At 41.8% G+C, this 18521-nt stretch overlaps 1 protein-coding gene across 1 annotated transcript in view; it reads left to right on the top strand.

Moving 5' to 3' along the window:
• The window catches only part of SHROOM1 (shroom family member 1), a 51200-nt gene extending 33483 nt beyond the window's left edge, over positions 1–17717 (top strand). The window contains exons 3-8 of the mRNA XM_020813670.3: positions 2958–3028; positions 7957–8421; positions 10460–11023; positions 12810–12960; positions 16277–16549; positions 17014–17717. Of these exons, the coding sequence (XP_020669329.3) occupies positions 2958–3028; positions 7957–8421; positions 10460–11023; positions 12810–12960; positions 16277–16549; positions 17014–17268 (1779 nt within the window). The 3' untranslated portion in view covers positions 17269–17717. The remainder of the gene's footprint in view (positions 1–2957; positions 3029–7956; positions 8422–10459; positions 11024–12809; positions 12961–16276; positions 16550–17013) is intronic.
• The last annotated feature ends 804 nt before the right edge of the window (positions 17718–18521 follow it).

Here is an 18521-nt window from a genome sequence, read left to right as displayed (position 1 = left end):
TCCCAGTGCAAAAAATTCAAAGAATGACATTTAAAGATAATGTTGGAAAACAGGATAAGGAATACAAACACAGCTAAAAGGGAAAGAAAATAGAGTGTAAATGATTGAGAAGGTATTTGTTTCCTTTTCCAACTCAAGTTATTATTTCTTAGATAACAGCCTGTCCTTAGTCCCTCCTTTCTTGAGATATAGTTAAGTAAACAGCAGCAAACATAAGTCCTGTACAGACGTTTCAGGTCCATGGGAAAAGTTGTGGGAACCAGAGAAAACTTGTAAACTGCACCCTTCTTTTGCCATTTCTGATTGTCTTTCACTTGTGGAAGATGACATTCTGAATAGGAGATCCTGTCCTGGTCATGATCCCCATCAACTTAGAATTACAGAGCTAGAAAGGGCCCTACGAATCATCAAGTCCAGGCTCATCAAGGAAATACAGTAGGGAACTAAACTCCCAATCTCCAGCTCCTCAACCAGAGACGTAATCCACTGAGGGCTGTAACTGGCGGGGAATAACTGAGGCTTTCCCCAGGTTGCTCAAGTGTAGAGGATACCAAAATCTACAGTTAAATTTGCTGGCAAGTTATAAGAAAATGAACAGCAGCACCTCACCTCTGCCTTATTAAGCTCTCTCTGTTTTGGAAACATAAACTTCCTCTTTCTTTTGGGAGAACCTCACATTCTTTTCCCCTTTTTTCATGGGGGGGAGTTTGTGCCCACTCATCAGGGAAGAGTGGGCAGGAGATGGGGTTATTTGACCTGGGTGTCACCCAGTTATGGCTCGGCTGTGTTATCCAGTGTGTATGGAGAGTGTCCATGAATAAGGCAGGTTCTCCTATTCAAAAAGTCAGCCTCCACATGGCACGGCACCCACAAGCGGTAACAGATGAGGGCAGGCATAACATTCTGTCCAGGCGCTCAAGTGTATAAAATTCTGTCCAGGTTCTCCCAGTGAAGAGGAGCCAAGGAGCCTCACAAAGGACTAGTTGAACTAAAACCAGAATAAATTACAAACTTAAAAAAAAACCAATTAGACATATAATAGTAATAAAAATGATTATCTACACAGTTAAAAGCTTTAATGCACACTTAAAAGAAACATATTCACCGCATCCTGGAGAAACTCAGTCTTGCCCAATTTAGTTCTTAAGAGGCAGGTCTTGAATGGAAACGACAAGAGGGAAGGAGGCCAATTTAATTTAACCTACTCTGCTTTTCTGACTTTCTGTGGGTAAAGCAGGGCTGGCTCAGTGGCCCAGTCCCTCGTGACTCAACTTTTTAAAGGATCTCATCACTCTTCGGAGCCAAATCTGCATTCATCCTTTATGAACAACAACAACAACAACAAAGTCCAGTCCGTCCCTGCTGCTAAGACTCTGTAAGGGTAAACGAAAACTGTTATAAAGTAATATGGAGAAGGTATTGAACACCAACAAAATTGAATATAGATATCAAAGCTATATCATCTACATGTTGGAGACGTAAGAAAGAAAGAGGAACATACTATCATATGTGACATCTTTGTATCTTAGTCCCTAGAACTTCTTTAATCTCATTAAATTTAATCAACCATTCCTTCTGTCTCTTTTCACATGTCCACCACATATGATAGTATGTTCCTCTTTCTTTCTTTCTTCCTTCCATCTCTGATATATAGATGATCTCTCTTTATTCAATGTATTCAATTTTGTTGGTGTTCTATACCATCTCCATATTACTTGACAAGTGCCACAAACACAAGTTCCACTGACAGAGGTGTTCACATAGGCCAAAATTATTCATAAAAAATCAATTTCATAAGCAATTTAAAATAAATGACTTTCTCGCAGCCGAGTAAAATGGCTTTCCTATTAAAAAAACACACTTCCTCCTCAAAAAACCAGCTCTTCCCTGTGTGCTGTGTAGTTGGAATTTTTAAAACCGATTTCAAACATGCTAAAGCCAATTCAGAAACCGGTTTCTTCCCATGTATATCTGAGCCCTTCTTTGTGTTTGCATAAAGTTTTTGTTACTTGCTGCAGGTAATTGCCTCTATGTGATGAGATGCTGGTACATATCTTGGCTATGTTGCCCATTGATGCACCCAGTTGGGCAAGTGAGACACTCCCCACTAACTTGTCAATGAGCTGCAGTTATCTGTAGCAGGTTAAGCAAACCTCATACCAAGAAGGATGAAGTAAAGCACTTTACATAACATTGTATGGTCACTTTTGACACAAGAAGAGACCAGGTACCCAAGACAACCTGACTCTCTCTCTCTCTCTCTCTCTCTCTCTTAAAACTTTCACCCAATTCAGGTTACTTGTTACACATCTTGATTATTTTACTTTTAACATTTAAGATTTCTTTCCCAGGTTAAGGCTGGGAATGTCTACTTCCACTAGGTATCATTAAGGATGGATTGATTTGCCAGTTCAGAGTTTTAGTCAGTTTCTCATTTTCCTAGTCATAGCTCTGCTTTGTCCCATTTCCACAGAAGGAATTTATTTATTTTTATTTATTTATTCAATTTTTACCCCACGCTCTAGACATCGTCTAGGAAGCAGATAGAAAGGAGGGAGGGAAGGCAGGCAGGCAGGAAGGTAGACAGGCAGGTGGTCATATGCTGTTCCATGTGTACATACCTTGAAATGGAATTCTTATACTGTATGCCATTTTGTCTATTATGCTCATTTTTGCATTATAGTACATTTTGTATATTATGTACATATACATGTGTACATAATATTTACAGTTTTATTGTAGCTTTCAATTGGAGAATTGCATGACAAAAAGTGCAGTTATGTTTGGATCTGAACATTTGTTCAAGGAAAGCAAATCAAGGAAATACATATTAAAATGTGAACTGGATGGATTTCCCCCCTATGCTTTGGTAGCATATGTAAAAAAAAAAGGAGAGAGCCACTTGTGTGCCTTTCTCTTGTACAGAGAGATTCCTTCATGCTAATTTCCCTCTGCAGGATTTCTATACACCTACAGCTTGTCTGACGTCGCCAGCTGAGGATCATGGACACTATCTGAGTCACCCCAAGTAAGTGTGTCATTTCAAATGATAGGGCCTGCTCATCTGATTAGCATTTTTCACTGTGTGATGGGTCTTTATAATAATCTGTGCCTCATGATGTTTCCACATGGAAAAGGGAGTCCTATCAGCCCTTATGAAAACATAGACACAGCTGTTGAGTTGCCAAAATAATTTCTATTTCTTTCTGGTTCGATTTCTGCTGACACATTTTTCCGCTACTGTGACTGGGGAAATTGTTTGTGGCAGAGACCACAGCCATGTTCACAGAAAGGTTGAATCAAGTCACATTCCGTGCTTTCTGGGTACAGGTGCCTCCAAGGAGGTCGCCTGCGTGGTCTCATGGTGAAAACTGTAAATGTCTGGTCTATATCTTACATAATGGCTATCCAGAGGTAGTCATGGAAACTTCTAAACAAGGACATCTACCCAGTCCCTGGGCAAGCTGGCAATGCTTTTGAGAACTATAATTTCTATGCAGTAGAAGTTTTTCCTAGGGGTGCACACTAGCACCAACATTCAAATTTGGAATTCAGGTTTGGAATTATAGCCCTTCAGATTCGGAATTTTAAAAATGCAGAATTTCCAGATGCACAGAACTCTGTTACAGTCAATACAAATACTATATAATAATTGTTTTCCCCATTTAAAAAAAATAAACAGACAAAACCTTTTTAAGGATATCCCTGTGTCCTTTGACTGATTGTGCCAAACCGAAAGGGTGCGCACCAGCAGGTGGCAGAACCTAGATATTAAGAAATGACTATAATGAGCATACTCGTTTAACCTTGAACTCGAAATGCCATCAGCATTGGGGAAGCAGAGGACAGGGACTAGGCGAATACCCCAAGCAGCATTGGAAGGCAGATTGGAGAAGGGGATGGCCAGTGTTGAGTGGGAACTGTGCCAACACAGTTAAGTGACGGAGCACAATCTTGGAGGAGCAGATGGAAAAAAGAAAGAGGCAGAAGGAGGGGGAAGCAGAAGTATTGGAATACTTAGTACAGTGAGCAGAGTGTGCCATTCTCACTTACAGTGGTGCCTCGCTATGTGAAAACATCGCTGTACGGAACGGGGAAGCCCATCGTTTAATGCGTTCCAAATGGGCAAAAAACTCACCATTCAGCAATGTTTCCAGGGTCCGGCAGCCATTTTCGTGCCCTTGGTAAGTGAAGGCAGGGCGCGAAAACGCTGTGCACGGCCATTTTGGGGCTTCCGGCGGCCATTTTGGAGCCACCAAACAGCTGATCCGCGGGCATCATTTTGTGAAGATCGGTAAGCGAAACGCTTACCGATCATCGCAAAGCGAATTTTGCCCATAGGGGCCATCGGTATGCGATCGCATTTGCGATCGCAAATACCTCATCGCTATGCGATTTCGTCGTTCTACGGTGCGCTCATTAAGCGAGGCACCACTGTACTTAAATGGGACTTCAGGGAAGCCCAGCAATGGTAGATTGGCCTTAAAGAAAAGATCCTTTCCTACATCTTTGCCTACCCAGTTCTAGATAGTAGTGACCAATATTTGGTAAAAGGCTGAAATCCTGTTTTTGAAGCTACACCCGTGGAAGACTGATTATGTCATCATCAGGGGGAGATTTTTAATTCTGTCCTGTGGCTCCCTCACATCTCATGCAATTGTTTTCATAGTATGGACGCTATGAGAGCTGTGTGGTGGAAGAAGTCTTATGACATTACTGACTAGTGATTTTTGGTAATCAGAGACATCCTCCTCTCGTCCCATGGCTCCCACAGCTTTCAAGCGATAAAAGAGATTGCACTGGGGCTGTGGCAGCCATGGGGCAGAATTTGGAAGTGCTTAATTTCCAGAAAATATCTCCAACTGATGACTTCATCAGCTTTCCACAGGCACAGCTGAGCAAACAGGATTTTAGCCAATCAGTTTGCCCTAAAGTTAACCAAAAATGGAATTTCAACTAATTAAGAAACCCCATTTTAAAAATTGCCAACTGCTGTGAAATGTTTGATTCCTCCAGAAGAACAGAAAGACCAGGACTTACCTTGCCAGTAGCAGTATTAGCAAAAACATTGGGGGCTTTTGCATAAAAATCTTGGCTGAAATCCATTTGGAGAAAAAACATGTACATGGAATGGCAATGGTGCACTATTTTCCCCCTCCTGTTAGATCCTCTTTGCATGATCAGGCATGTAATGAGTCCTGCACTCAGTTCTACAAGCAGTGTGAGACTGGGTTTGTGAAGAGTGCCAACACCATTGCATGAATAAATAGCTTTCTGTGTGTGTTCAGTCGTTTAGTCGTGTCCGACTCTTCGTGACCCCATGGACCAGAGCACGCCAGGCCCTCCTATCTTCCACCGCCTCCCGGAGTTGTGTCAAATTCATGTTGGTTGCTTCGATGACACTGTCCAACCATCTCATCCTCGGTTGTCCCCTTCTCCTCTTGCCTTCACACTTTCCCAACATCAAAGTCTTTTCCAAGGAGTCTTCTCATGAGATGGCCAAAGTACTGGAGCCTCAGCTTCAAGATCTGTCCTTCCAATGAGCACTCGGGGTTGATTTCCTTTAGAACTGATAGGTTTGTTCTCCTTGCAGTCCAGGGAACTCTCAAGAGTCTCCTCCAGCACCACAATTCAAAGGCATCAATTCTTCGGCGGTCAGCTTTCTTTATGGTCCAGCTCTCACTTCCATACAACACTACAGGAAAAACCATAGCTTTGACTATTCGGACTTTTGTTGGCAATGTGATGTCTCTGCTTTTTAAGATGCTGTCAAGGTTTGTCATTGCTTTCCTCCCAAGAAGCAGGCGTCTTTTAATTTCGGGGCTGCTGTCTCCATCTGCAGTGATCATGGAGCCCAAGAAAGTAAAATCTGTCACTGCCTCCATATCTTCCCCTTCTATTTCCCAGGAGGTGATGGGACCAGTGGCCATGATCTTAGTTTTTTTGATGTTGAGTTTCAGACCGTTTTTTGCACTCTCGTCTTTCACCCTCAATACAAGGTTCTTTAGTTTCTCCTCACTTTCCGCCATCAGAGTGGTATCATCTGCATATCGGAGGTTACTCATATGACACATTCTAAATACAGTAGAATGTTAAAATAAAAAGGATCTCTTTTTTTGGCCATGGGTGCAATAAAAAAAACATGCGCCAGCCCAAATAAAAGTTAAATACAGAACCACCAAAAAAATACTTTATAAGTACTGTATGACTTTCCTGGGCTTCAGGACAGATTTATAGTCTATGGATGATATACTGTATTTCATTATCTTCCATTGGCAGAGAAATCTACAGGCTTCACCAGAACAGTGCACATTAAACTTCATCTGTTATCTCCACTTCCTGTTCTTTCTCATTACTTTCCCAAATGAAATGCAATACCATAATGGGGTTCCAACGCATTCCAATAGTAACTTCGAAGCACTCTTGAACATTTCCAGATTTATTAGGTTTACATGATTAATCCTCTTAAAAGGAGAACATCAGGAATATTATTCCCACTCTGGTATATTTGCTTTCTGATAACGGAGAGAGATGTTCTTTCAGTATGTTCATTAAAATATCAAACACACATATTATTGTAATTGTTGTTTTTCAAACACACCCCAAAAGCCGACTTTAATTAGACAAGGGGCCGTTGTTCTGACGTAGTACTAGTTTGCTACCTAACAGGCATTGCATTTGGATAACTATAGGTTTGGATATATTAAGAAACCAAAATCCAAAAACAAGTTTTGATCATACTTCTAAAACAGATATGCAGTATTTTAATGGGCAAGCATTTGAGTCCTGCAGGCCTTTTCTTCACTCTGGACATTGCTGGGCCGGGCCTGGGAGTAACAGAAAAATCCAAGAGTATCCTAGCCAGATGCTGAGACTTTAGGCCTATACTTCAACTAAAATCCCAAGATGGAGGCTGCAAATGTACAAGACCAGTTGGATAGCTCAGAGGTTTAGGCATCCGGCTCCAGAGACAGAGTTTGGAAGTTCTGTCCCCCCCTCCCCCCCCAATTTGCCTCCTTGATGGGGCTGGACTCAATGATCCATTAGGGTCCCGTCAGGTTCTGCAATTCTAAGGTGGTGGTAATGGTGGCGGTTATACAAAAATACCAGGCATATATAATAAAAATTATAAAAACATTGGCTGGTATTATAAACCAGATACAAGTTTTAATCAAAAACCTAAGTATCTATTAAATATCAACATAGTATCTATGATGTTCCTAATGTTGCCATTTTTTTGTAGCTCTGATGATGTTACTTCTGAAATCTGCAACTTATAATTATTTATTATAATAGTTTATAATACTGTGCAAAATTTCTTGATATTGTTCGCCAAGCCCTGATGATAACGGTGATGATGACGATGATGTGTTGGTATAAGTTTGCACCTTAGTAGGGAATGTAAAGTCAGTGGGCTTTCTCCAGTTTTGTAGACAAAGGGATGCCAGTCATGGAGTGAATTCTCCAGTTTCCTTGGTTAAAGCCGATGTTCTCTGCTTTGGCTGGAGAAGAATCACCTAACGACACAGCAATCCCCATGACAGAAGAGCTGGAGATTAAATCGAGTAGAACACTGGCCAAAAAAAGAGTTCTATTCACAGGTTGACTAGAGTTCTAAAATGGTGCCGCTATGGAAAAATCGGCTTACATTACATTCATATTAATTATCAATGAAAAAAAGATGGTTGGATTTTTATATATATATATATTCTTTACAAAGATTATATATAATTTGAAACCAACTTTAGCTCCCTGTCAAAGGTGAACCTGGAGGCAGACCAAAAAGATGCTTTGGGGGCTGCAAAGCAAAGCAGTTGCATAATTATAGAAATCAATAGCTAGAAGAAGTGGGAAATCTGTGGAAGAATCAGGAAGCTCAGAAACAATTAGATGGTCACCGTTGAGCCAAAGTGTAGATCAGTTTCACCCTCTGAAAGGCTGCTGTGTTTTCTCTAGGGCAGAGACTGGTCAAAATGGCCGAGGGGCAAACCATCAACATCTTCAGGATAACTGTGAGTCTACACTGAGACACCTGCCCAGGCAGTCACTAGCTGAAGATTCGACGGGTTATGCATTTGAACAGCCCCATAGTACGAAGAGGAGTAAGGATAAACTCCCTAGCACTTTGGCAAGTCCGTCCTTGAGCCCTGCCCCTTTGCCAACTGGGAGAAGGTCCCTGTGCTCAAACGTACAAGGAGAGTCTCGTGATTCTTCACCAGTCTTGTCTCTGACTGAAATGGATGAGGATGTTTTTAAGGATTCTTCTGCCAGTGTCTCCGACATGGACTCGAACCTTCCCCACTTCCCTAGACAAAGTCTGGGTCTCACGGTAGTCAGGGAAACATCAGCACGTACTTCTACTGCACCTGTTTTACAGATTTCTATGAAAGAAAAGCCTATCAAGGAAGAACAAGCTATGAGGTAAATAAGTTTTTCTCTTATTGAGATAGCAAGTTTCTTTTATTCAGTGTACACCTGCTGGTATATGAATTCAAATGTGCCATGGGTCTAGTTGCTTTAATGCAGTGGTTATGTACCATAAAAGTTGATAGAATATGTCTTATTAATTGAAAAAAAAGTGGATTTAAGCAGACCAAAGTGTTGTTGTTTCAAACTATAAAGCTCCCTAGTGCCCTCTAGTGGCCACTTTTTTAAAAAACTAAAGTTTTGCAGGATCTAGCAGCGACTCAGGGATGTTGGGGGCAGCTCAAACCGTGACAGAATTGTCCCCTACCCCCAGTGAGCACAAGAGAAATCTTCTGATTAAAAAACTGTGGTGAACCAGCTAGGGGCCAGGGGTTTGGGAGGGCCATAAAAATGGTGCTGAGACCACATGTTGTCCATCTATAGTTAGGTATGTACATCACGCAGGAGTGAATCTGCCCTGTTCCAGAAGGGAGATGAATGAACCAGGGTTGCTTAACAAACCGGGATTGTGGTAGCTATCAATGGTACAGTCTTAATTTTCAGCATATCTCTCCTGATCTCAGTCAGCAAGGTGAGGAGGTATAAACCTAAGATATGGCCAGAGAGAAGAATATCAGTCTATGTGCCTTTGCATGTGTGTACATATACATATGCATGTCCATATATTTCAGGGAAGGAGGAGAAGGAAGGAAGCCGTTGCTGGCTGCTTCTTTGTTCAAGATAGTATTTTAGATGCTAATGTTTGCACTCCGAATGAAAAGCTAAATGTGACCTCTCGGTGGACTGAAGACCTTCTGCTGAAGCCTGCTGGGCATCTCACAAGCTCAACCTTTACAGCCAGAAATTTGTAAAGCACTGTTCTCAATGGAGCTTATTTTGAGCTCATATTTATTTATTTTGTTTGTTTGTTTCCACTTATAAACTGCCCCATAGTGCTTAAAGCACTCTCCATGCAGTTTGCAATTTAATTGTGCAGGCCGCACATTACCCCCACCCACCCCTTTGCAAGCTGGGTATCCCTTTTGCTGACCTGGGAAGGCGGGAAGGCCGAGTCTGCCTTCCTGAACATGTCAGGATTGAACTCAGGTTGTGCAGCTTCACCGTTGCGCCGTGAGGCTGGATAATGACATATGGGGTCTCAATCATGTCTGAACAATGTATGTGTGCACATTTATGAATGATGTATTTATTTTGTTTGCATGTCTGCATTTTTAACCTGGATATGGGAGTATGAATAATAAAAATGTAAGAGATCTCTTCTTTTTAAATCTGGAACCTGGATAGAGCTAAGAGTGATAAGCTCTTATGCACCAAAATTTATCACTAGAAGATGCCTCGAGGCAAATTCCATATTTGCGTGGTACCTTCGGCATGTCCTGATCATTGTTGTAGTAGGAGTCACCAATTCAAGTTGTGTGCCCCTTTCCAGCAAAGCATCTGCTCTGAGCTAAAAGAAACAATGGAAACAGAGAGGTAGCATGTCTGGAGGAAGCAGAAGCCAGGGAGGAGGGGCAGGGCCCCCAGGAACTGCTTGGCTGGGCCACTTATTGCTCCCAGGCCTGAGTAATGTCACTTGGAAAATCACTTGGTTTGCCTTCTCTGATATGGCTGTCACCAGTAAAGGAGGAGGGTTATATTTAAGGTACATATGCTGCTGTGAAAGGTGAACGTTGATCCTATGCATACTTACTTGGGAATAAGCAAGTTGCTCTTGACTTCAGGGACAGTGCTGTAACATTACGTACCAAATAGCACAGTTTTAGCTTCAGTATATCAACAAGAAAGAACTATTGTCAAATTGTGTGGAATTGCCTTTGTTAATGACCTTTACAGTTCGATGTGGGGAAACTTCCAGGCTAAGCTCCTGAAAGTTGGACAACATTTTATAAGGTCTTGCTTATTATTTCAAAAATTTTTCCTCCAGCCTAAGAAGTTTCAGGTCTAACTTTTCGCCAGCAAAGTTCTTTTTTTAAAAAAATAAATTTTTTTTCTTACATAATTCCGAGTATATTGACACTATACTTTCTTCTAGCTTCACTGTTGCTGGGAAATATGAATCTAATCCAGGAAACAACAAAAAAGATGAGGATTCACGTAGCCCAGGGATCGCTTGTGAATACCCAGCATTTTGTCTCCAAAAAGAGAGCAACACAAATTTTCAACTGAAGAAGGAAATGAGTGAAGAATCTCAAGGGTCCAGTGTATCTCACGGGCAGCACTTGGAAGGAAATGACGGAACACATCCCTCCGAGGAGGGGGCATACCATGGCACAGCCCTGTTAGATCACCTAGGATGTAAAAATACTGGATGTCCAATGATAAATTCAAAAGGCCTGCAAAATGATTTTGCCTACAGCATCCCAGTGCAAGCTGCTGATTCATTGATAGCCCAGTCAAAATCTCCGGAGGACCAGCTATGTGGAGATCATGCTGTTGAGATCATTGCCAAAGACAAGTCTCTGGCTGACATCCTAACACCTCAACCCATTAGGAAGACTGCTTTAGAGCTCATGGAAGGTCTTTTCCCTGTGAACCTTTCAAGGCCGGGCAGATCCTACAGATGGAAGCAGGGGATTCAGTTTGCCCAAGAAAACGAGTAAGTTCCCAAAGGAGGTTGTTTCAAGTAAGATATTGTGATCTGGGTGGGAGAGGGGCAGTACTAATCGTACAGTTGATATTGACGTCTATATGGATTGTCCGCGGCCTGATAAAAACACTCTAGATTGCATTAACGGCAGTGGTAAAGTGCTGAGAAAGAGACAGAAGTAGCCACAGAATTCCAGGTCATGTTTCCACACCATTCCTGCAGTTTCCTACACCTTATGTGATGCAAACTGTCCTGGGAAAGGGACCAACCCTTAGTGGCAGAGCACTTCTGCTGTGCTTTTTTTAAAGATCTGAGGTTCAATCTCCACTTAACAGGATCAGGCACCTGATAAAGCAAAAGTCCTCTTTTGGAGAATCGGGGGAGCCACAGCTCATGAAAGCAGAAAACATTAGGCGAGATGGATAAAAAGTTACGGGAGTTTCCTATGTTCCTTTTCCAGCACAAGCTCTGTTGAAACAAACCAAGTTGCACGGGGATCGTCCTGTAACAGACCCTTTCCCATAGGATGTGGATCCCATGATTTTTGTTGTCCTGTGGGAATGTGACCAAGTGACGAGGCATCCACATGACTTGGTTTTCACTGGATGAAAGAACATTAGAGGTTTATGATGTCTTTGCTACAGTTTCCCATTAACTGTGGTACCTTCTGACACATTTGTCTAGGATGGGATTTGGACACAGCACTGGAATTACACATTCATACTGGAGTGAAAGCTAAAAAGCAAAGTGTGCTGCTTATATGAGCCTACCCGGCAGTTAAGATCTAGCCAGGGGGCCCTTTTGAAAGAGCCGTCCCTCAAGGAGGTAAGAGGGACGGCTTGTAGACAAAGGGCCTTTTCGGCAGCTGCCCCCAGACTATGGAATGCCCTCCCGACTGAGATTCGTCTGGCGCCGACACTGATGACATTTCGGCGCCAGGTCAAAACCTTCCTGTTCCAGAAGGCTTTTAACTGAAATAATATTAGCTGTGGGTCCGATGGCAATTTTATATATATTTTAACTGTATTTTAATTGCTACATAACTTTATTGTATTTTAAATGCTGTAAGCCGCCCAGAGACCTTTGGGTAGTGTGGGCGGCATATAAATTAAATAAAATAAATAAATAAATAAATAAATAAATATACCACCCCATAGTGCTTAAAGTACTCTCTGGGTGGTTTACAATTTATTAATGTAGGCTAAGCATTGCTGTCCCCCACCAGAGCAAGGTGGATACTCAATTTAACAACTTCAGAAGACTGGAAGGCTGAGTGAACCTCAAGCTGGCTATCTGGGATTGAACCTGGGTTGTGAGCAGAATTTTGGCTGCAATACTGCAGTTTAGCCACTGCGCCACCATAGCTCCAAGGATGTACATTTTGGTGACAAATTGCTACCAGTTAAGAAATTAGTACCATTTTTTTCCCAGTTGCATACCAAGCACATGGCTGCTGTGTGATAAAGAAAAATTAGTACTGACTTCATAATTGATAATCTGTTATGGTGGTGAGCCTACCTAATAGGATTCTGGCCAGTGTTTTAATGGGGTTTCAGTCTTTCTCAGAGGAAAATGTTCAGGTGGTAGACTCTTGTTCAACACTGTGACCTTTGGTGTCCCTTATTGTTCCATTTATTCTCCATGCCATTATATATACACATGAGAGGCTGGTAGGTTAGATATTTGGTAGGGAAAAATGTGACAAATCTAGAATACTTATTTAAGCACAAGTCTTTCAGTGACTGAAATGCTTGTCATATGATTAATGAAGTATGTCTCCTTTGTATGTGGATAGCCAAAGAAGCAGTGAGTATCCAACTGATCCATCAACCAGGGCTAGCAATTATCTTGGACAAGGAGCTGAAGATGCCACATTTCACATCCACCAAATGCTGAGTAAAAACAAAGAGAACTTAGATGATCCAGAGAACATCACATCCCCAAAGGTAAGTAAACGAGAGACTGTGCCATGCTATACATACATACATACATACATACATACATACATACATACATACATACATACATACATACATACATACATACATACATACATACATACATACATACATACATGATGATATGACAGGCATAGATTCAGTTTTGAATAGTCCAATTCTTCCTCCTTGGAAAGGCAGTATAGGGTATACAGTGGTGCCTCGTTTTACGATTGCCCCGCATTACGACGAATCCGCTTTATGACGATCTTTTTGCGATCGCAATTGCAACCGCAAAACGATGGTCTAAATGGGGGAATTTCGCTTTGCAATGATCAGTTCCCTGCTTCGGGAACCGATTCTTCGCAAAACGATGTTGTTTAAACAGCTGATTGGCGGTTTCAAAATGGCCATCAGGTAATTAAAATGGCTCCCCGCTGTGTTTAGGGACGGATTCCTCGCTATACAGGCAGCGAAAATGGCCACTGTATGGAGGCTCTTCGCTGGATGGTGCGTTTTTACCCCATTGGAATGGATTGAACGGGTTTCAATGTGTTTCAATGGGGTTTTATTTTCGCTTTACGATATTTTCGCTTAACGGCAATTTTCCTGGAACGGATTATTGCCGTTAAGCGAGGGACCACTATACTGTGGCAGAGAGGGACAGCACACACCCGTATGATTTCTCCTAATCCCAATCATGATGGACTCAAGCAACAGAAATACTCAGTAATATGTAAATGCAGCAGAAAAATAAATCCAATAAGAGGTAAACTTATAGGACGTACTGTACCTTATAGTGAAAATTATCCAGATGTGTTGGCTGAGCTACAACTCTTATCCATTGTAGTCAGCAAGGACAGTGGATGATCAGATTTGTAGTGTCCATCTCTTGGGAAAGAATGGTTTAGCAAATGTTTATTTCTGGCTCATTTCTTTGAGTCAGGAAGCATGTTTCCTTGTGTGGACATTCGAAAAAGGAAGGAGGGTAGACAGCAAGAGGAGTCCAGTCTATGTTTGCTGTGCCTACTAATCTCAAATATTCCTTTCAGGGCCATTTGGTAACATGTTCATGGGTGCGCTATACTTCTGCAAAATAGCTTGAACCGGGCCTGAAAATACTGTTGGAAATACTGTTGGAACCCTCATATGCTACCTTTAAGAGTTTTTTGCTCAGAGGGACCTTTCTGGGTTTACTGACAATCAATCCAGTAGCAGCCAATTTTTATTCCCTGTCTCAGACTTTTGAAGCGACTTCTTGAAGAGACACTTCTTTGGTTGTTGTGGGTTTTTCGGGCTCTTTGGCCGTGTTCTGAGGGTTGTTCTTCCTAATGTTTCACCAGTCTCTGTGGCCGCCATCTTCAGAAGACAGCACTCTGTGCTCTGGTGTAGTTGGCTTGGGAGTGGAGTATTTATGGCTGTGAGATAGGCCGCTGTATGGAGGATCTTTTTCTGTAAATGGGTGATTAGTGTGTCTTGTTGTGGGTGTATTGTTGTGATAAGGAGGAGAGATTATCTGTCACTGTGACTGATGGGTGTCATTAGCTGGATGGAGTTTGTTGACCTTTGACTCTACCCAGCCACAAGGACCGGGTATCACTACACAAAAAAGACAAGCTAATGACACCCATCAGTCACAGTGACAGATAATCTCTCCTCCTTATCACAACAATACACCCACAACAAGACACAGTAATCACCCATTTACAGAAAAAGACAAAAGCCTATCTCACAGCCATAAATACTCCACTCCCAAGCCAACTACACCAGAGCACAGAGTGCTGTCCTCTGAAGATGCCGGCCACAGAGACTGGTGAAACGTTAGGAAGAACAACCTCAGAACATGGCCAAAGAGCCGAAAAACCCACAACAACCATTAGCTGCCTAGAGTGGTCCTGACCCAACCAGGATATAAAATAAATAAATAAAATAAATAAATGTTCATGGGTGCGCTATGCTTATTTATATTAAATAAATAAATAAATAAGTAAGTAAGTAAGTAAGTAAGTAAGTAAGTAAGTAAGTAAATAAATAAATAAATAAATAAATAAATAAATAAATAAATAAATAAATAAATAAATAAATAAATAAATAAATAAATTAGATCCTGGCCATGAAAGCCTCCGCAAATACAAACACCTCTTTAGTCTTCTTTACTTGCTCTTTTGAGTCAGACAGTCTGTGTACAGTTATGACTATGGAGTCAGTCAGTAAGTCATATAGCCAGTCATGAAGCTAATTAACTAGTTAATCTCTAGCCGCCTAGAGTGGTCCTGACCCGACCAGATAGGCGGGATATAAATTAAATAAATAAAATAATAATAATAATAATAATTGATGTAAACAGTTAATATTTTTCTACAGAATACTGTATGTTTTGATCTATGAAGAACTGTGAGTAAAACTGAACCTTTTACTTCTTTTCTGTCAGTGTCTCTGAGTGAGTTATTGAGATAGTAAGTGCCAGTTGAGGAAAACTAAGTAATAAGGTTTGGGCCTGATGAAGGAGACTTGAAGCTAATTCTGCTCTGTTGGTCCCTAAACTTTTTCTACTATGTAGTTGGAGATTTTTAAGACAATAAATTTCCACACTCTGCCAATAAATATTAGGAGGAATAACTTTAAGGGGAAATAGCTTCATGACTGGTTGCTGGGGAAGACAAGATGATGAACTGTATATCAGTGTGACCTAGCATTGTAAAGAAATATGGCATCCTACATTCAGAGAACCAGTGCATTTTCTGTTGATAGTGCCAGCCCATAATTTTTGCTTTCAAAGTAAATGAATGAAACCACAGCTGTGGAAGTAATCAAGCTGAAGCTTCGTTGGCAGGAAATCCATGGTTTTTAAAAAGCTGCAGAGATTCCTTTTCAAGGGAGGTGTGGTCCTTGTTGAAAAGTAGCTATATTTCCATCCTTGCTCCTCTAATGTTGCCCACCCATAGTGTCTTCTGCCATGTGTAGCACTCTTTTATGCAAGCACTTTTTAAAGGCTGCTGCTTCCTGAGATGAACCTGAATTGTGGTGGGTGCAAATTATGCACTGGCGATTGGATATAATTTTGTGTTTCTTTGGAAATATCCCAGTAAACCAATAGACAAATTTAGTAGTGACAGTTGTGGACTAATGCAAATTAAGCAAGCAGGGGAAGTAGGGGATCACCAGCCTAAACACCTGTTAAATAAATGAGACGGCATTTAACAAAAAGGCTTGATTCATCTATTGTACTTGCCTTTGAAATGTCTTTCATGTTTTGTCTGGCCCAGAGACCCCTTTTTCTAAAATGTTGCCCTTAAATCCAACTCAATTACTTCTCTGCTTCCAGAGAGAACTTATTTCCAGCATCCAGTTGAAACTACAGACTCTGTGGGCTGAGAGGGAGCTGATCCAGTCTGAAGTGAAGGAGCATGTGGAGCATGGCAGAGCACTTGAGTCCATGGTGCAAGACCTCTGTAAGCCCAATGAATATGAGCGCTATATGATGTTCATTGTTGACCTGGAGAAAGTGGTGAGCCTTCTTCTGTGCCTCTCCAGCCGCCTGGCTCGAGTGGAGAATGCTATGGAGAAAATAGATGAAAACACAGATGCTGAGGAGAAGGTAAGTCTCAAGGCAGGCGCTGAAACTCAACTCTTCTAACCACTGACACTTCTGGTGGCCTCATCTTTATGGACATAAAGATATTTATAAACATAAATATTTAGACTTGTCCAGTTCCATGTATGATGTTGTTTGTGGCCCAGTACATATCATGTTAATCAAGCAGGATTGGTTGTGACAGGGCCAGGCCCCCTACGTACTAATGCTAGTTACATTAGATGAGCACCTCGGTTAGGTGATGCTGGTGTGAAAAATAGTTTTGTAGCTGCCTTCCCCCCTCCACACACACACACACCCCTGATCACTGTTTTTCAAACATTGCTGGCAGCATCTGAGGCAAACCTTTCTTCTGCCCCAGGAGGGTGCTCTCCCAGTTCCCCAAGTTTCCTATTATGTGAAAGTAATGGGAGGGCAAGCAGGTGAATGATGTAGGTACGTGAATTGGTTTGTTTGTTTTTCTTCAGCAATCCCTCAATGAGAGGCACAAGCTTTTGTCTAGGCAACGAGAGGATGCCAAGGATTTAAAAGAGAACCTGGACCGACGGGAAAGGGTTGTGTCGGGTATCCTTTCCAAGTACATGACAGAGAACCAGCTTCAGGACTACAGGCACTTTGTTCAGGAAAAGACTTCTTTGTTGATTGAACAGAAAGACCTTGATGAGGAGATTAAGTTTCTTGAAGAGCAGCTGGAGAGGCTACAGAAGAGCATCGCGCCGTAAGGCCGACATTGATAGGATTCCTGTTTTCACCATTGAAACACTTGTGCCAGACGTCCATCTGCATTCACGGACATATTGTTTATGGACTGAGCAAAACTGTATTTGATGACTTCACGCAAGCATCCTCTGCTTCTGAATACTGCTAGCTGAGATTGTATACCTGGGACTGGATTCAGGGGTTTCCAAGTGCAAAGTTCCTCCCAGGTTTTTTACTTGAGTCGACAAGGGCTTACTTGGCCTAGGCATACATCCATGGGAGACAATGACAAAACCTTTACTGTAGGTAGCTGATTTGACGTTGAAATGACTGATGCTCTCTGCATGTCTCTGTCTGTGTGTATGTGTGCAGTCTTTCAATAATACTTCGATGTGTTGTTTTGTTTCTCTGCCAACTGCCAGTCTGCTTCCAGGCTGACATCACCCTAATAAAAACAGCAACAACAAAATTACAGATACGTTTTCCTCTTTATTGGTGGAAGGAGGATTTAAATGAGAGAAGATGTAGGCATTTGAATGTGGAATGAGAGACAAAGGACATCGACTCCGTCTGCCCAGCGCAACAGGCGCTTTATCCAACCCTTGCTCCAGTTTAACCACAGAGGTTGCATCCTTGCTAATAAAAGAGCATTTGCAAAGCCAAGGCGACTGGTCTCGTAGGAACACTCATGAAACACAGCCCGGAGCGATTCTTTGCAACCATGCTGTGCAGAACGGACCTTGGAGAATGCCATGGGACTCACAAAAGCCCCCACCCGTACTTCTTGCCTGCCTTTCTTTGCTTCTTTCCTGCTACCCAACCAACTTTAAATATATAATTGGAAGACCACATGCTATTTCTCTTACACAGACTCTTTTTACCCTGCACTTTCAGTGAAAAAAGTGCAGAACTCTCAGTATCATAAAATGGACCAGCAGCAAAATGTTTATTTTTGTGTATGCTCCTGTGTGCGTGTGTGCGCGTGCATATACAGATATACATTTTAAAAGCATATACACACACACACACACACACACACACACACACACACACACACACAATATACAATATATATACAATATATCTGGGCTGATCTATGATCCTTTCTGGGTGACCTTGAGCCCATTATGGTCTCTCAGTCTGACCAACCTCAGAAGACAAGGAAAAGAGCCCATGTAGGCCACCCCAGCACTTATAGAAGGAGAGGATATAAATGTAACAGATAAATAAAATACCATAATACTGTCTCTCTTCAGTAGTACTGGCGCCAGGAAGG

This window comes from Pogona vitticeps, chromosome 2, assembly GCF_051106095.1.
Source record: "Pogona vitticeps strain Pit_001003342236 chromosome 2, PviZW2.1, whole genome shotgun sequence".
NCBI classification, from domain to species: domain Eukaryota; kingdom Metazoa; phylum Chordata; class Lepidosauria; order Squamata; family Agamidae; genus Pogona; species Pogona vitticeps.
Note: the sequence above shows the minus strand (reverse complement) of the source record. Positions and strands in the feature narration are given on the sequence as shown.